We start from the raw sequence: 19,115 nt of genomic DNA, 5'->3' as shown, positions 1-19,115 counted from the left end.
GACCTGAGCTGGGCTTGTAACACCACAGCCACAGTGAAAAAAGCCCAGCAAAGACTGTACTTCATCAGGCTGCTCAGGAAAGCTGGACTGAACCACCGCCCTCTCACCCTGGCCTACAGAGGACTGATAGAGAGCATCCTCACCGCAGGCATCACTGTCTGGTACGGGAACCCCACACAGGCAGAGAGGGAGGCCCTGCAGAGAGTCATAAAGACTGCGGAGAGGATCATTGGGACAAAACTTCCTTGAACTTGATCTTCTGGTCGACTGAGATACTCGTCTTCTTGCTCTTGCAGTAAACAAATATAGTTTACTGAAACATCGCGATCATCACGTCAAAGTAAAAACATGTTCATATAAAAAGTCGGAAACAGGAGATTTCAAGAGATAAAACTTTTAATCGCACATTTTTAAATAAAAAAAGTTGATAAAAAAAAAATTAAAATCCAACGTTTACATCTTTATACAAAATAAAACAAGTCACAAACTTTATTTACAAAAACATTTTCACACTCAGAAGTCTGCGTCCAGCCTGAAGGTGTGGTCTGTGGTCGTGGACATCACGCCCATCCTCTGGTACTCGCCCACTCTCTTCTCAAAGAAGTTGGTCTTTCCCTCCAGAGAAATGTTCTCCATGAAGTCAAAGGGGTTCTCAACCCTGTAGATCTGCACACAACAGAGACCATGTCACTCACTTAGTCCTGGACTCACACCAGAGCCAGTCCGTCACAGGTGAGTCTGTCCGTCACAGGTGTGTTCAGTGTGGCGTCTGTCTCATGCTGCTGTCGTCTGTCAGTGAACCACTCGTCCTCTGATCAGAGTCTCAGCAGCACTCAGCTCCCATTACCAGCTGAGGTCTGTACCCCTGCGCGTCTCATCATCACACACCTTTAAAAAGGCACAATTCAACGTATGCATGTGTGTGTGTGTGTGTGTGTGTGTCACCATGGTTACCTTTGTAAAGCCGAGCTCCAGCATCAGTCTGTCAGCAACAAACTCAATGTACTGTTTCATCAGCTCACAGTTCATCCCGATCAACTTCACAGGCAGAGCGTCAGTCAGGAACTCCTGAAGACACACACAACCACAGGTCAACACACACACACAACCACAGGTCCACACACACACACAACCACAGGTCAACACACACACACACACACACACACACACACACACACACAACCACAGGTCAACACACACACACACACACACAACCACAGGTCAACACACACACACACAACCACAGGTCAACACACACACAACCACAGGTCAACACACACACACAACCACAGGTCAACACACACACACACACACACACACACAACCACAGGTCAACACACACACACACACACACACACACAACCACAGGTCAACACACACAGGTCAACACACACACACACACACAGGTCCACACACGTGTTAAGAGTGACTCCGCCCACCTGCTCGATCTCCACAGCGTTCTTGATGACCTTGGTGACGGCCTCCGAGTTCGGCTTGTTCACCAGATGTTTGAACATCAAACACGCAAAGTCACAGTGAAGACCCTGTAACAGCCAATCAATAATCAATCAATAACATGAGCAGGGCGATTTAGATAGATAGATAAATTCCCGTCCAGATCCTCCCTTTACACAGACGTGTTCATCTTCCCGTTTACCCGAGGAGATTCAAGAAAATGGCGGGTAGTATTAGAAGTAAGTAAGTCCAGCACCATTATATTTAAAAGCAGATGTGTGGGAGGATTTCGGTTTAAAAAAAAGAAAAGGAGGAGTAGTGAGGACTTGGATAAAAGTCTTGTTCATTTTAATACTGCACTTTATTTACTTGTAAACTACAGTTTGCACTTTAATAAATGGATCCCTTTAAAATCTCTCAGAGACTGATGGAATCCTATCGTGAGCTGAATATCGTGTACCGTGAGATTAGTGTATCGCTACAGCCCTAAACATGAGACACCGTAAACTCTGTGTGTGCGCACTGATGACATCATCACCTCGTCTCTGCTGATGAGCTCATTGGAGAAGGTCAGGCCGGGCATCAGGCCGCGCTTCTTCAGCCAGAAGATGGAAGCAAACGATCCAGAGAAGAAGATTCCCTCCACGGCCGCGAAGGCCACCACTCTCTCTCCTGGACCACACACACACACATACACACAATCAATAACCAGACCTGATCAATAAGAGCACAGACACCACAGGAACAAACACAGGCGGCTGCTGTACCGAAGGTGGCGCTCTTGTTGCTGATCCAGTTGAGCGCCCAGTCGGCCTTCTTCTTCACACACGGCAGAGTCTCAATGGCATTGAACAGGTATTCTCTGAGGGTCAGTGAACGCACCATCACACAACAGCACAGAGGACACATCAGAGGACAGAGGAGACAGAGGACAGTAGAAGAAGGAGAGGACAGCAGAGGACAGTCACCTCTCTTGTGGCTCTTTGATGTACGTGTTGATGAGGAGACTGTACATCTCTGAGTGAATGTTCTCCATGGCGATCTGGAAACCGTAAAAACACCGCGCCTCCGTCACCTGCACTTCCTGTGTGAAACGCTCCACCTGGTGGCAACAGAGTGAAACAACAGGGTCAGGCGGCCGATCGAACCGATACCGGATCAATAAATGAGCGCGCGCTCACCCACCAGGTTCTCGTTGACGATGCCGTCGCTGGCGGCGAAGAACGCCAACACGTGTGAGATGAAGTACCTCTCCTCGTCCTTCAGAGACTCCCAGTGCTGCAGGTCCTTGGACAGGTCCACCTGAACAAACACAAGCCGTTAACCACCACGTGACCACGCCCACAGCCACGCCTCCCCGCCGCAGTGGACGCTCGTACCTCCTCTGCCGTCCAGAACGAGGCCTCGGCCTTCTTGTACATCTGCCAGATGTCGTGGTACTGGATGGGGAAGACGACGAAGCGGCGGGGGTTGTCTTTGAGCAGAGGCTCCACCTCCTCGCCACCTCTGCTATTCTTCACCACTTTGGGCTAAAAACAAACAAAAAAAAACTTTTATTGATCAACAATTTCATCAATAACACTCATCAAAGTGTCAAAAAGAAACGTAAACATTTAACCTCAAATGATTGATTATCAGCAGATGGAATCAGATTAAATCTGGCACCTTTAATTCAGATTGTATAAGTGGACCTAATTCTCTCATTTCGGATTAACAGATTACTGAAGAAGCAGAGATGATAGCTGCCGATGAAAGGACATGGAAACTTGCCGCCCGATGCGCCACAACAGACACAAGAGAACTAAGGTCTAAGGTAAGGAGGGAGTTTAAATCAGATTACTTTATTCTGAATCATGTTTGTGATTATTTATAAATGTTACAGATTATTTCAGTGATCACACAAATCATCTCATGTCAGCTGTTTCTCACGTGACAACATCAAACAGCTGATCAGACACGTTCGCGCCACAATCGACGCACATTCCCGCTCAATGAAGATGATCAATGCGATCGGTCAGCCTCAGACCGGAAGTCATCAGCGGACTCAGCGTCACTTACCTCAGCGTCGTTGAAGATTTTTCGCGCGGTTTTTGACGCCAGGACGCGGGTGTTGTTCAGACTCGGAGGCTGAAAACAACACAAAGTACAGATCAATACAGTGACCACAAACTGGCGCCAACACGCCATCGATCACGTGAGCCTCACGGAACATGAAGCGGGATGGAAATCAGCTCAGGAAAATGGCTGCCGTTAGTTTGGCGTGAGAGTTGATGATGATGATGAAGAAGAAGAAGAAGAAGAGACTTCTCACCGTGTTTTCTTTGTCCAGCGCCATTTTGTTGGTTTGACTGACGAGTGTGTTTTCATCCTTTACAGAGAGAGGAGCGCGAGCAGACAGCATTTTTACACACACACAGTGACGTCACAGGGAGAAAAGGGAGGTAAAAGTCCAGAAGCAGCGACAAACACAGACCGAGAGCGAGCAGAGACTGAACAGCGTCACCGTCCGCGGCTCCTTTTTATTGAAATGTTGGCGCGTGAACTCAGCCAGCCAATCACAGCGCAGCTCGCGGAGGCTCTTTAAACGTGACGCTGCGACGGAGCCAATCAGATTGCACGCCGCGTTCACGTGACGCCTGGAAGTGTGGGAAAGTGAAGCGGCTTTGTTTAGTTTGTCCAAGCTTACGAAACTGCGAGAAACCGGTTATAAAAGCAGTTACGAAACACTCATTTAATTTAACAATAAAACACTTTTATTTTACACGTAACAATCGATTAACCGACATTTCACAACACGACCCTTAAGCGTTAGATGAACGTTAAAGTGAGAGAAGTGAATGTGACTTTTCGCCTGAAAAGAGAAACATTTACATTTACAGAGTCTGATCACAGTCATTTAACTCTTTATATTTACTCACACTGCACTGGTATATAAGTATATGTTTATATCTTATGTGTTCATTTAACATATAGATATTCAACCATGTCAACGTGAAAGATGCCAGATTATAGAGAATCTACGCTTATAAAACAACCACGAGGGAAACAATAGCAGCAGGCGCTGAATGAGTAGACAGAACAAATGACAATAAAAGATAACAGTTTAAAATGTGAGAAGAATAAAACAAGAGCTGAAACAAGTGCTCAATGAATCGATTATTAATCAGTCTTTCATTTTTCAGCTTCTTAAATGTGAATATTTTCTACTTTATGTCATTTTAATTAATTTATTTTTTATCTATTTCTATTTTTTACTTAATTTGAATCTTAAAACTTTTTTAATTTCTTAATTTCTTTTTTAAAAATTTTAACGTGTGTGCTCTTTAAAAAACTGGTACTTCAAAACAATTTCCTTCGGGGTAATAAAAGGATTCTGATTGTGATTGAACAATAATATACATAAATACATGTATGTAAACAGACACTGTGCTGCAGTACCGCTCACAGCCTCACACAGTCGCTGTGACCACACAATCACATGTATATATATTTATCTCTCTTTTTGGCTGAAGCTGAATGTCGGTCAGTAAGGCAAGTGGGCGGGACCCTCATCAGCCAATGACGCGCCTCCTTCACGTTCCCGGTACTGATGTCATCTCTCTGTTCATTGGTCACGCCCCCGCAGCGGCCTGCTCGGGATTGGCTGACCGCTGTTACCGGGCGGAGTCAGCGGGGAGGAGCCGCGGCTCCGGTTGTGTAATGTGACATTGTCGCCGAGCAGAAACTTCACACACGGAACCAAGTTATGTGTTTATATAACGAGCCGCAGCGCGAGGCCGCCTCTGTGGTTTCCCGCCTCTTTGACCGGTTTATTCACACACACACATCATGTATTCCCTAACTCTAAAACCAGGTCTTAACCCTGAAAAAGCCCTTTAAAGTTGTGAGGACCAGACAGAATGTCCTCACAAAGAAGGAAATACAAGTTTACACACACACACTCTGCATTGACTTCCATTGTTTAAACAGATTGAAGCCTTATCACGCTAACATTAACCAGAACCAGTTAATGAATAACACTAATTAAATATTGTGATAATGTTGCATCGTGACTTCAGTATCGTGATAATGTCGTATCGTGACATAAATATCGCATCATGGCCCTGTGACCCCGCCCCGACCTGTGGCCCCGCCTCTTACCTGCCCATGGTGTTAAAGAATAAAAAGTACAAACCAACACTTTTATATTTGAGATGGTCTTTTTTTTTTTATTATTATAAAAGTCATTTCCTTTTTCACCATCACTTACAGGCAAATCATTCTGATAAAAGCTGTTGTTGTTATTATTATTATTATTATTATTATTATTAAGAATTACATTTCATAACATGAGGTATTTTCATACTGGCTACACTGTGGAAAAAAAAGCACTTATTCCTCAACACGTGTTTATTAAATAATAAAAAAACAAAAATAGAAAAAGAATAGGTAGTATCACAGTGAGGAATACTGACATGTTTAAAATAGCAACAACTCATACAATCAATAAATGCAGATTGGAATACACAGAACATTCATATAGATATGAATATATTTACAGTATTTACAGAAGCACAAATACACAGAGGCTTTGGCAAGAAAAAAAAGAGTGCATATGGTTGACTAACAGATACACACACACACACACGCACACACGTGAAGTAAACATGAATTTACTGAGTACAAAAACCAGCTCCATTTTAAAAACTCCAGTGCAACGTCAATTCTTTATTGTGTGAATGAATAGCAGCTCCGCCTCCTGCTCCGCCTCCTCCTCTGTGAGTGTGTGTGGGAATAAAATGTCCTGAGCAAAGCCGGACACTGTGTCCGACAACCACATGAGCTCTGACCAGAGTCAGTGCTGCCTGAGATGTGGACTCCCCCCTGCTGGCCTCGTCCTGTGCCTACAGTAGGTAATAAAATCTCAACCAGGACGTCACATGATTACGTCTTTATCTCACTGTCAGACAGATTTTTGTAAACCACTCCCACACCAAACCTCATAGAGAAGATCAGTGATTTTAACATCACACACACACACACACACACACACAGGAGCTGTGGATCCACTGCTGCCTCCATCACTATGTTCTAATGTCTGATTTTGTCAATTCGGCATTTGAAAATCTTTTTCTACATCGACCTCAGTGACACAAAGTGAGCACACGAGGCAGCAGAGGACCAGCAGCTCCTGTGTCCCCGCAGCTAAAATCGCTGCTTTTCTCTCTGGGGTTTGGTGTGAGAGGGGGAGTGGTTTACAGACGTGATCATGTGACGTAGATATCGTAGACTTGGACTGACGGAGATTTTATGACACAAGTCTTTTGTGAAGAGGCTAAAGTTTTCCCTCCTGAGAACCGCGTTTTCAGTGTGGGCGGAGTCAGCACCGACTGTGTCAGTATCACAAACGTAACAAAACCGGAACTATGGATGAGTGAATAGACTCATGTGAATGTTTGAGGCGTCAAATGCGTCACAATGTCCAGAAAGCTTCTGAACAAAGCTAATCTGCGAGCTAACAGTTAGCACGCCAGGAATTTTTTTTTTTTGCTTGTGTTTTTCGTCGTTAGCTTGGTCGCTAACACAACAAAATGTCCAGTCGGCTAAAAAGTTACCTCAGTGTCTGGAAGCATCGGTGTGTTTACTGACATACTGTAAAGTGCAGTTCTCTAAAGTACTGATGTAAAAAGAAATAAAAATCATTTCATTCAAATTTTTCAATTTTCTCGCAGAAATCCGATGTTTGCAGTTTTTGTGCCAAAGTTTTTTGTAAAGACTCAAAACTCCAGGTTTCTGTTTCATCATCAGTCACTGGAGTGTAACGACCGCTTCAGCCTCAGGGGGGCGCCAGACACTCACAGACAACAAGCGATATCCCGCGGAAACAGACCTGCTGTGGTTTCCATGGTAACCAGTTCAATGAACGATCAAAGTGTTGCCACGAACAGGAAAAAAAACCCCACCATCATTCTGACTGAAGCTCCGCCTCCAGAGTCCTGAGTTAGTTGGCGGTGGGAACGAGCACCCTGACAGGAAGGGCGGGGCCTCGGATATGACCTTTGGGCAGGGCCATTTTGTTGAGGTCACCGGTGTTGGCAGGCCACGACGTCGCCCGCTTGGACGTCGTGTGCCGCCGGGCGTGTTTGGTCAGGTGGTCGCTGCGCATGAAGCGTCGGTCGCACACGCCGCACACAAACTTCTTCTCGCCGGTGTGCGTCCGCCGGTGGCGGGAAAGCTCGTCGGAGCGGGCAAACTTCTTGTCGCAGCCGTCCCAGTGACAGCTGAACGGCTTTTCACCTGCGGAGCGACAACAAACACGGGTCACCACCACAACAACACACGAAAAAGTGGGCGGAGTCTACGTTTCTTCAGCATATTTGTTCGACAGATGCGTGTTTTTAAAATGGCCGCCATCACGTGACTACAGGAGTGAGATGAGGACGCCCCCTGCTGGCCTCCGGTGCTCACAGCAGTCACATGATCACGTCTTTATCTCATCTGTGTAAACCACTCACTCTCCCTCCCACACACACACACACTCACTCTCCCTCCCACACACACACACACTCACACACACTCACTCTCCCACACCAAAGCCCATAGAGAAAATCAGTGATTTTAGCTCACAGGGACGCAGGAGCTGCTGGTCTACTGCTGCCTCGTGTGGTCACTTTGTGTCACTGAAGCAAATCTAAAGTTTTTCAAAAGCCGAATTGACAAAATAAGACATTTGAACTCTGTGATGGAGGCAGCATCACAGAGTGAGTGTGTGTGTGTGAGTGAGTGAGTGAGTGTGTGTGTGTGTGTGTGTGTGAGTGAGTGTGTGTGTGTGAGAGTGAGTGAGTGTGTGTGAGAGTGAGTGTGTGTGTGTGTGTGAGAGTGTGTGAGTGTGTGTGTGTGAGAGTGAGTGAGTGTGTGTGTGTGAGAGTGAGTGTGTGTATGTGTGTGAGAGTGAGTGAGTGTATGTGTGTGAGAGTGAGTGAGTGTGTGTGTGTGAGAGTGAGTGAGTGTGTGTGTGTGAGAGTGAGTGTGTGTATGTGTGTGAGAGTGAGTGAGTGTGTGTGTGTGAGAATGAGTGTGTATGTGTGAGAGTGAGTGTGTGTGTGTGAGAGTGAGTGAGTGTGTGTGTGTGTGAGAGTGAGTGTGTATGTGTGAGAGTGAGTGTGTGTATGTGTGAGAGTGAGTGAGTGTGTGTGTGTGAGAGTGAGTGTGTGTATGTGTGTGTGAGAGTGAGTGTGTGTATGTGTGTGTGTGTGAGAGTGAGTGTGTGTGTGTGAGAGTGTGTGAGTGTGTGTGAGAGTGAGTGTGTGTGTGTGTGTGAGAGTCTGTGAGTGTGTGTGTGAGAGTGAGTATGTGTATGTGTGTGTGTGTGAGAGTGAGTGTGTGTGTGTGTGTGTGTGAGAGCGTGAGTGGTTTCCAGACCTCTGTCTCACAGTGAGATAAAGACGTGATCACGTTCTTAAAGACATCGTAGACTCTGTGTTGGTGTGTGTGTGTGGTGAGAGTGCCTCCTACCTGTGTGTGTGCGCAGGTGCGCCTTCAGGTGGGAACTCTTGAAGTACGTCTTCTTGCAGCCCAGGAAGTTGCAGACGTAGTTTCTCCGGCGGGAGAATTCGGCATGCGAGGAGGCGCCGCTCGCTCCTGACGGCATGTAAACCGGCGCTGGGGCCAGGGGGAGGAGCTTGGTGCTGCCTAGGGTCATGAGAGTCTGCGGGCCCTGCGAGGGCTGCGTCACGTGCTGCTGCGGCACCACGAACATCACAGTGCCCTGCGGCACCGCCGAGCCCAGCAGCAGAGACTGAGAGAAGGTGGGAGGAGCCTGCGGCAGGATGGGCTTCGGTCCCCCCGGAGTCTGCACCTGAACCGGAGCCTGGACGAAGGCGGAGATCATCCCCGCCCCCCCGCTCACAGGGATCACCTGACAGAGGAGTGGAGAAGCCGAGAGCCGCGGGGAAGAGGAAGACACTGGGAAGGAGCGAGGAGGAGGAGGAGCAGGAGGAGAGGGCGGGCTGCTGGGACACGGAGGACGGCCCCTCGTCTCTGGAGGCGTGAGTGGACATGTGGGCGTTTCTGTGAGACGAGAGCAGGAAGGGACGGGGACACCGAGGCTGTCGGCGGTGTGGCGGATGACGCTGGTGGCCATGGCTCTGCTGGGCGGAGCCACGGCTCTGCTGGGCGGAGCCACAACACACAACTCAGTCTGAGGTGGAAGCACTGACACATGAGGGTGGGAGTCACTGAGGAGGGCGGAGCCAACACTGAGTTCCAGGCCGGGTACGACGTGTGTGGAGGCGGGACTTGGAGCAGAGGCGGGGCTTGGAGCAGAGGAGGCGGAGGCCTCAGAGGAACTTGGACTGTGAGGTGGAGTCATGCACTGAAGAAAGCAACGACACAAAGGAAGAGGTAGAAAAAAAAACTCTTATTCATGTGTTCACTCTGATCATTCATGTGTTCACAAAACACAGTGAAAATTCATGTGTTTGTCACTGTGATGGATATGACGACATTTTCCCGTCTCTTTGTTTCCAGTGCTGACAAGAATCAGACGTCAAGAGACAATTCAGAAGAAACAAAGAAGTGAGTGTGTGTGTGTGTGTGTGTGTGAGTGAGTGAGTGAGTGTGTGTGTGAGTGAGTGAGTGTGTGTGTGAGTGAGTGTGTGTGTGAGAGTGTGTGAGTGTGTGTGTGTGTGCGTGTGTGAGTGTGTGTGTGCGTGTGTGTGTGCGTGTGTGCGAGAGTTTGTGTGTGCGTGTGTGAGTGAGTGTGTGTGTGTGAGAGTGTGTGTGTGCGTGCATGTGTGTGTGTGTGACTGAGTGTGTGTGTGTGTGGGTGCGGGTATTACTAATGTTGTGGGGACCTAAAACTGTTTACACAGTCACATAATGGGGACTTGTCTTCCTTGTGGGGACAAAAATCAAGTCCCCACAACATAAATAACTACATTTTAAGGTGAAGATATGTTTTAAGGTTAGGTTGAGGTTAGGATTAGGATTAGGCCAGTAGTAATTGTGGTTAAGGTTAGAGTAAGTCTCCAGGAAATGAATGTAAGTCAATGCAATGTCCCCTCAAGTCATGAATGTCCAACTGCGTGTGTGTGTGTGTGTGTGTGTGTGTCAGATCCTCACCAGTGACGACAGAGCGATCAGGTCTTTAGCAGCGTCCACGCTCTCCGTCTGCAGCTGGATGGAGTCACATGAGTCGGAGGTGGGGGTCAGTGGGCGGGGCTTATGCAACCTTTGATCCCAGAAGCTCATGCTGACGAGCGCCTCGGCCGCCTCCAGGTCGTTGTACTCGACGCACGGACTGGGCTTCATGAGCGCCCCCTGCTGTCTGTCCACAGTGTCCATGCTGTCCACCTGAGACAGAGACAGAGGACAATCACTCACATGATGTAACCATGTTTCATCATTAGTGCCGCCTTCTCTCTGCTACCAGTAGGTGGCGCGTGGCGTCCCCACGTGAACTCTAACAATGACGTCACTGTTTTATTTTCAAATCAAAGAGAAAAAAAAACAAAGAATGATAATAATAATAATAATAATAATATTATTATTGTTAATTAATTAATTAATTAATTAAAAAAATAATGATAAAAATAATACATAATAATGATAAAAATAATACATAATAATGATAAAATAATACATAATAATAATAAATAATAAAAATACATTATAATAACAGGAAAACAGTAAAAATGCTGGGTCATCAAATACACTGCAAAAAAACAACAGTGTTGTTCGAGACAAAGAACTGAAGAAAGAGAGGAGGGAGGGGGCGAGCAAGTGAGCGAGAGACCTATGTACACCAGAGAGAGAGAGAGAGACACACTGTCTCGCGCTGACGGTGAAGAAACTTCCCCTTCACCGAGAACACACACACAAGCCCCGCCCCTGCCCCTCCCACATTAACATGCACCGAATCACCCCGAGCAAGAGAGAGAGAGAGAGAGGAAGCTCCTAACAGGAAGTGTCGTTTGAGAAAACAAAAAGTCAATCTGTGTTCTCTCTCACTCACACACACACACTTTGTTTTGATTGACAGTCCTTTGATGTTTATTGATCACATTTTTCTGATCAATGATGAAAGACTTCTGATTCTACTAAAACAACAACTACACAACAACACTGTCATGAGACAACAACTTCCAGCAAACCGACAACAGCAACAACACACAACCACACAAACAGACAACAACAACAACACACAACCACACAAACAGACAACAGCAACAACACACAAACACACAACCACACAAACAGACAACACACAACCACACAGACAACAGCAACAACACACAACCACACAAAAAGACAACAGTAACTACACACTACCACACAAAGACAAAAATAGACAACAGCAACACAACCACAAACAGACAACACACAACCACACAAACAGGCAACAACACACAACCACACAGACACAATCAGACAACAGCAACACAACCATACAAAGACACAAACAGACAACAGCAACACAACCATACAAAGACACAAACAGACAACAGCAATACAACCACACAAAGACACAAACAGACAACCGCAACAACACACACCCACACAAAAAAAACAGACAACAGCAACACAACCACACAAAGACACAACAGCAACACAACCACACAAAGACACAGACAACAGCAACACAACCACACAGAGACACAAACAGACAAAAGCAACACAACCACACAGACACAACAGACAACAGCAACACAACCACACAGACACAAACAGACAACAGCAACACAACCACACAAAAAGACAACAGTAACACAACCACACAATGAACAAAAAGACAACACACAACAGTAACACAACCACAAAGACACAACAAGACAACAGTAACACAACCACACAAAGACAAAAAAGACAACAGCAACAACACACAACCACACAGACACAAAAAACAACATCAACAACACACAACCACACAGACACAAAAAGACAACAGTAACACAACCACACAAAGACAAAAAAGACAACAGCAACAACACACAACCACACAGACACAAAAAGACAACAGCAACAACACACAATCACACAGAAACAAAAGGGCAACACACAACCACACATACACAAAAAGACAACAGCAACAACACACAACCACACAGACACAAAAAGACAACACACAACCACACAGACACAAAAAGACAACAGTAACACAACCACACAAAGACAAAAAGACAACAGCAACAACACACAACCACACAGAAACAAAAAGACAACACACAACCACACAGACACAAACAGACAACAGCAACAACACACAACCACACAGACAACAGCAACAACACACAACCACACAGACACAGACAACAGCAACAACACACAACCACACAGACACAAACAGACAGCACACAACCACACAACAGTAACACAACCACACAAAGACAACAGCAACACAAACTGAACATGATTCTCGCACTAAAAACATCAGAAAACACAGCAACACACCGTAAGTACGGCATCAGTGTGTGTGTGTCCTCAGATAAACCAGCGGCAGCTGCTTCACAGCAGAGCCGGACACCGAGCACCGAGGAGCGGACTCACCTGACAGCAGCGCTCCGTGAAGCTGAGCATGAAGCGGGACACAGAGAGGAGCAGCAGCCGTAGACAGCGGCGGGGGAGCGGGCAGACACAGCGAGGCGAGCCGCTGCTGCTGCTGGAGCCGGGAGTCAAGAGTCAGACCCGGGTCCGGGTCCAGGTCTAGCGTCAGACTGTCTTAACCAAGCGGAGCCAAATAACAATAATAAAAAAATACACATTGGCACAAAAAGAGAAAAAAAAGCAGCTCCAGAAACAAAGTGAGCGCAGTCTGGCGGCTGATGACGCGCAGCCAATCACAGGCGAGGCGCTGCGTGATCAGGACGTGCTCGCGACGCCATTGGCCCGGGGCGGGGTGCGTGGCTGTCGGGGGGCGTGGCCAGGGAGTCAACGGTGTCAGCGTAAACCCGATGAACCCGGGAGCGCGCGCCAACTGGGGGAAAGGTTGGGAGGCAGAGAGAGGCACGAGGCGCGGGCGCGAGAGCCGCGAGGGCGCGCGTCTGCAGAACAAACATAAAGTGTTCATATAATGCAATAAAACCATACACATTATAATATATACATATACATATATACAAACCTTATTCACTGATGAAATTAACACAAACACTTAAAATCATGAATGATTCAAATTAAAAAAATAAACTTTCGGAGCACCAGGAAAAAAAACTGTATCTATGAAACATCATATATAAATATATCTATATACATATACATACATATATATATATATATATATATATGTATATATATATAGGGTTAGGGTCTTTCTGCAGAGGGAATCTGCTGATGTTACTGCTGCTGCTGCTGCTGCTGATGTTGTTACTGCTGCCGCTGCTTCAGACTCATAAAAGGAGGGAAAAGTGGGACAAAAGCAGACAGAGGTGACGTGAGTTCATTTTCCCTCCCGAGTTCACTGAGGTTGGAAAATGAAAAAAGGAAAAAGACAGAGGCGGTTTCCAGGCAGAAAATACTGACAGCAGGAAGAAAAACAGCAGCAGTAACTGTAACAGCAACAGTAACTGTAACAGCAGTAACAACAGCAGCAGAAACAGCAGCAGTAACAGCAGCAGAAACAGCAGCAGTAACTGTAACAGCAACAGCAGCAGCAGTAACAGCAGCAGAAACAGCAGCAGTAACTGTAACAGCAGCAGCAGAAACAGCATCAGCAGCAGAAACAGCAGCAGTAACTGTAACAGCAGAAACAGTAACTGTTTAGTCTAAGTTTAGACCTAAGTTTAGTCTAAGTTTAGACCTAAGTTTAGTCTAAATTTGGTTTAAGTTTAGACCTAAGTTTAGTCTAAATTTGGTCTAAGTTTAGTCTAAATTTGGTCTAAGTTTAGACCTAAGTTTAGTCTAAGTTTGGACCTAAGTTTAGACCTAAGTTCAGTCTAAGTTTATCTAAGTTTAGACCTAAGTTTAGTCTAAATTTAGACCTAAGTTTAGTCTAAGTGTAGACCTAAGTTTAGTCTAAATTTGGTCTATGTTTAGACCGAAGTTTAGTCTAAGTTTAGTCTAAATTTGGTCTAAGTTTAGACCTAAGTTTGGTCTAAGTTTTGTCTAAGTTTAGACCTAAGTTTAGACCTAAGTTCAGTCTAAGTTCATCTAAGTTTAGACTAAATTTGGACCTAAGTTTAGTCCAAGTTTAGACCTAAGTTTAGTCTAAGTGGGAGGATAGAGTGGCTCAGTGGTTAAGACCGTTACCCTGTGTGCGAAAGACATCATGGTCGCAAGTTAAGCAACAGTAACTTTAACAGCAGTAACAACAGCAGCAGAAACAGCAGCAGTAACAGCAGCAGAAACAGCAGCAGTAACTGTAACAGCAGCAGTAACAGCAGAAGAAACAGCAGCAGTAACTGAAACAGCAGCAGCAGCAATATCAGCAGTAGAAACAGCAGCAGTAACTGTAACAGCAGAAACAGTAACTGTTTAGTCTAAGTTTAGACCTAAGTTTAGTCAAAGTTTAGACCTAAGTTTAGTCTAAATTTGGTCTAAGTTTAGACCTAAGTTTAGTCTAAGTTTAGTCTAAATTTGGTCTAAGTTTAGTCTAAGTTTACTCTAAATTTGGTCTAAGTTTAGACGTAAGTTTAGTCTAAGTTTAGACCTAAGTTCAGTCTAAGTTTATCGAAGTTTAGACCTAAGTTTAGTCTAAATTTGGTCTACGTTTAGACCTAAGTTTAGTCTAAGTTTAGACTAAATTTGGTCTAAGTTTATACCTAAGTTTAGTCTAAGTTAAGTCTAAGTTTAGACCTAAGTTTAGACCTAAGTTCAGTCTAAGTTCGTCTAAGTTTAGACTAAATTTAGACCTAAGTTTAGTCCAAGTTTAGACCTAAGTTTAGTCTAAGTGGGAGGGTAGAGTGGCTCAGTGGTTAAGACCGGTACCCTGTGTGCGAAAGACATCATGGTCGCAAGTTAAGCAACAGTAACTGTAACAGCAGTAACAACAGCAGCAGAAACAGCAGCAGTAACTGTAACAGCAACATCAGCAGCAGTAACAGCAGCAGAAACAGTATCAGCAGCAGAAACAGCAGCAGTAACTGTAACAGCAGAAACAGTAACTTTTTAGTCTAAGTTTAGACCTAAGTTTACTCTGAGTTTAGACCTAAGTTTAGTCTAAATTTGGTCTAAGTTTAGTCTAAGTTTAGTCTAAATTTGGTCTAAGTTTAGTCTAAGTTTAGTCTAAATTTGGTCTAAGTTTAGACCTAAGTTTAGTCTAAGTTTAGACCTAAGTTCAGTCTAAGTTTATCTAAGTTTAGACCTAAGTTTAGTCTAAGTTGAGTGAAAATTTGGTCTAAGTTTAGACCTAAGTTTAGTCTAAGTTTAGACCTAGGTTCAGTCTAAATTTGGTCTACATTTAGACCTAAGTTTAGTCTAAATTTAGACCTAAGTTTAGTCTAAATTTAGACCTAAGTTTAGTCTAAATTTGGTCTACATTTAGACCTAAGTTTAGTCTAAGTTAAGTCTAAATTTGGTCTAAGTTTAGACCTAAGTTTAGTCTAAGTTTAGTCTAAGTTTAGACCTAAGTTTAGTCTAAGTGGGAGGGTAGAGTGGCTCAGTGGTTAAGACCGGTACCCTGTGTGCGAAAGACATCATGGTCGCAAGTTAAGCAACAGTAACTGTAACAGCAGTAACAACAGCAGCAGAAACAGCAGCAGTAACTGTAACAGCAACATCAGCAGCAGTAACAGCAGCAGAAACAGTATCAGCAGCAGAAACAGCAGCAGTAACTGTAACAGCAGAAACAGTAACTTTTTAGTCTAAGTTTAGACCTAAGTTTACTCTGAGTTTAGACCTAAGTTTAGTCTAAATTTGGTCTAAGTTTAGTCTAAGTTTAGTCTAAATTTGGTCTAAGTTTAGTCTAAGTTTAGTCTAAATTTGGTCTAAGTTTAGACCTAAGTTTAGTCTAAGTTTAGACCTAAGTTCAGTCTAAGTTTATCTAAGTTTAGACCTAAGTTTAGTCTAAGTTGAGTGAAAATTTGGTCTAAGTTTAGACCTAAGTTTAGTCTAAGTTTAGACCTAGGTTCAGTCTAAATTTGGTCTACATTTAGACCTAAGTTTAGTCTAAATTTAGACCTAAGTTTAGTCTAAATTTAGACCTAAGTTTAGTCTAAATTTGGTCTACATTTAGACCTAAGTTTAGTCTAAGTTAAGTCTAAATTTGGTCTAAGTTTAGACCTAAGTTTAGTCTAAGTTTAGTCTAAGTTTAGACCTAAGTTTAGTCTAAGTGGGAGGGTAGAGTGGCTCAGTGGTTAAGACCGGTACCCTGTGTGTGAAATACATCATGGTCGCAAGTTAAGCAACAGTAACTTTAACAGCAGTAACAACAGCAGCAGAAACAGCAGCAGTAACAGCAGCAGAAACAGCAGCAGTAACTGTAACAGCAACAGCAGCAGCAGTAACAGCAGCAGCAGAAACAGCAGCAGCAACAGTATCAGCAGCAGAAACAGCAGCAGTAACTGTAACAGCAGAAACAGTAACTTTTTAGTCTAAGTTTAGACCGAAGTTTACTCTGAGTTTAGACCTAAGTTCAGTCTAAGTTTATCTAAGTTTAGACCTAAGTTTAGTCTAAGTTGAGTGTAAATTTGGTCTAAGTTTAGTCTAAGTTTAGACCTAGGTTCAGTCTAAGTTTATCTAAGTTTAGACCTAAGTTTAGTCTAAATTTAGACCTAAGTTTAGTCTAAGTTTAGACCTAAGTTTAGTCTAAATTTGGTCTACATTTAGACCTAAGTTTAGTCTAAGTTTAGTCTTAATTAACCCTAACCCTACCGACCCAACAGGTCCACCACCGACGCCATCACAGCTGTCCTCCACCACTCCCTGTCCCACCTGGAAAACAAGGAGTCCTACATCAGGATACTCTTTGTAGACTACAGCTCCGCCTTCAACACGGTCATCCCCTACAAACTCACCCACAAGCTGTCCACCCTTGGCATTCACCCCACCCTCTGCGACTGGCTCCTTGACTTCCTGACTGGCAGACCCCAGACTGTCAGGATTGGCAATAAAACATCAGCCAGCATCATCACAAACATTGGCACTCCACAAGGATGTGTCCTCAGCCCCATCCTCTACACCCTGTTCACACATGACTGTGTCGCCTCCCATAAAGACAACATCATCCTGAAGTTTGCTGACGACACTGCAGTGATAGGATGCATCACTGCGGCGGACGAAGCGGCCTACAGGACGGAGGTGGATAGTCTGGTTTCTTGGTGCGAGGACAACAACCTCACCCTAAACACAGACAAGACGAAGGAGATGATAGTGGACATGAGGAAGGAGAGGAGACCTCACCAACCACTGTTTATCCGGGATCTTGAAGTGGAACTGGTGAGCAGCTTTAAGTACCTCGGGGTCCACATCACTGAGGACTTCACATGGACCACCAACACAACACAGCTGCTCAAGAAAGCACAGCAACGGTTGTATTTTCTGAGGAGGCTGAGGAAGTTTGGCATGTCGACAAAGATCCTCAGCAACTTCTACAGCTGTGTCGTGGAGAGCAGTCTGACCAACTGCATCAGCGCGTGGTACGGCAGCACTACAGCCATGGACCGCAAACGCCTGCAGAGAGTGGTAAAGACAGCTGAGAGGATCACCAGGTCCCCACTGCCCTCACTGCACAGCATCTACCACCGCAGAGTCCACAGGAGAGCTGCCACCATCATCAAAGACAGCACCCACCCACAACATGGACTGTTTACACTCCTGCCCTCAGGACGGAGGTACAGGAGTGCCAAATGCAGGACAACCCGTCTAAAGAACTCTTTTTACCCCACTGCCATCAGAATCCTCAACAGCTGAACGGGACTACAATAATCCTGTCACCTGGTTACACTGTCACTTTAATCTGTTACCATCACTTTAAAACCTGAAACATTGTCACTTTAAATCTGTGTCACTTTAAATCTGTGTTCACTTTATGTACAGTTCTTATTTTTACACTTATTTTATGCATATATGTTATTTTAGTCTCTTGTAATATTTATATTTTTCTTATGTATATTTATACTTTTTTTACAAAAGCATCTATTTTTTACTTTTTACTTTATGCTGGTGTTTTTTGAGTGGACAGCAAAGTAAGAATTTCATTGTACAGGGAAACGTGTTTCTTTACTGTGCATATGACAATAAACACTTTGAATCTTGAAGTTTAGTCTAAGTTTAGACCTAAATTTAGACCTAAGTTCAGTCTAAGTTTATCTAAGTTTAGACTAAATTTAGACCTAAGTTTAGTCTAAGTTTAGACCTAAGTTTAGTCTAAGTGGGAGGGTAGAGTGGCTCAGTGGTTATGATCGGTACCCTGTGTGCGAAACACATCATCGTCGCAAGTTCGACTCCACCCCTGGCTCATTGTACTCAATTCCGTTGTAAGTCGCTTTGGATAAAAGCGTCTGCTAAATGACATGTAACGTAAGTTTAGTCTATGGTTCAGTCTAAGTTTAGACCTTAGTTTAGTCTGAGTTAAGTCTGAGAACAGCAGCAGATTTCACTTTCATCAAAACAAACATTTGTGACCTCACTGACGTGGACACGCCCACTCTGACCATGTTTACTGTGTATATATGTGAAGGGGGAGGCGCAGGGGTGGTGTCAGGTCACACTCCCTCCAGAAGGAGGTGCAGTGAGTTCATCAGTGT

The 19,115-nt window shown here is 44.7% G+C and overlaps 2 protein-coding genes and 1 non-coding gene across 3 annotated transcripts; all 3 read right to left on the bottom strand.

Annotated features, from left to right (window-relative positions):
* Nucleotides 1-378: 378 nt before the first annotated feature.
* Nucleotides 379-3,959, bottom strand: LOC131443412 (ribonucleoside-diphosphate reductase subunit M2). The gene is made up of 10 exons (XM_058613028.1): nt 3,767-3,959; nt 3,514-3,582; nt 2,835-2,984; nt 2,641-2,757; nt 2,424-2,557; nt 2,223-2,317; nt 1,994-2,127; nt 1,440-1,544; nt 955-1,068; nt 379-666 (listed from the first exon to the last, which is right to left on the bottom strand). The coding sequence occupies exons 1-10, from the start codon at nt 3,854-3,856 to the stop codon at nt 514-516; spliced, it is 1,161 nt and encodes a 386-aa protein (XP_058469011.1). The 5' UTR covers nt 3,857-3,959; the 3' UTR covers nt 379-513.
* LOC131444233 (small nucleolar RNA SNORD94) lies at nt 753-887 on the bottom strand. The gene has a single exon (XR_009233705.1). It is a non-coding gene; the product is annotated as a small nucleolar RNA SNORD94 (small nucleolar RNA).
* A 2,183-nt stretch (nt 3,960-6,142) lies between the features above and the next one.
* Nucleotides 6,143-13,268, bottom strand: klf11a (Kruppel like factor 11a). Its single transcript, XM_058613020.1, has 4 exons — nt 12,982-13,268; nt 10,558-10,788; nt 8,950-9,808; nt 6,143-7,731 (listed from the first exon to the last, which is right to left on the bottom strand). Exons 1-4 carry the CDS (start codon nt 13,009-13,011, stop codon nt 7,436-7,438), a joined length of 1,416 nt encoding a protein of 471 aa, XP_058469003.1. The 5' UTR covers nt 13,012-13,268; the 3' UTR covers nt 6,143-7,435.
* Between the last annotated feature and the right edge of the window lie 5,847 nt (nt 13,269-19,115).

The sequence above is a fragment of the Solea solea genome, chromosome 17 (assembly GCF_958295425.1).
Source record: "Solea solea chromosome 17, fSolSol10.1, whole genome shotgun sequence".
NCBI lineage: Eukaryota > Metazoa > Chordata > Actinopteri > Pleuronectiformes > Soleidae > Solea > Solea solea.
This window is presented reverse-complemented; position numbering and strand designations above follow the sequence as displayed.

Excerpts from the sequence above, each read along its gene's own strand:
- LOC131443412 (XM_058613028.1), bottom strand. The coding sequence starts at position 3,856 with ATGCTGTCTGCTCGCGCTCCTCTCTCTGTAAAGGATGAAAACACACTC. Across the intron at positions 2,128-2,222 it reads CAACAAGAGCGCCACCTTCG|GAGAGAGAGTGGTGGCCTTC; the intron begins GTACAGCAGCCG and ends TGTGTGGTCCAG. Across the intron at positions 1,069-1,439 it reads ACGCTGTGGAGATCGAGCAG|GAGTTCCTGACTGACGCTCT; the intron begins GTGGGCGGAGTC and ends GTGTGTCTTCAG.
- klf11a (XM_058613020.1), bottom strand. The coding sequence starts at position 13,011 with ATGCTCAGCTTCACGGAGCGCTGCTGTCAG. Across the intron at positions 9,809-10,557 it reads TGATCGCTCTGTCGTCACTG|TGCATGACTCCACCTCACAG; the intron begins GTGAGGATCTGA and ends TGCTTTCTTCAG. Across the intron at positions 7,732-8,949 it reads GCACCTGCGCACACACACAG|GTGAAAAGCCGTTCAGCTGT; the intron begins GTAGGAGGCACT and ends GTCGCTCCGCAG.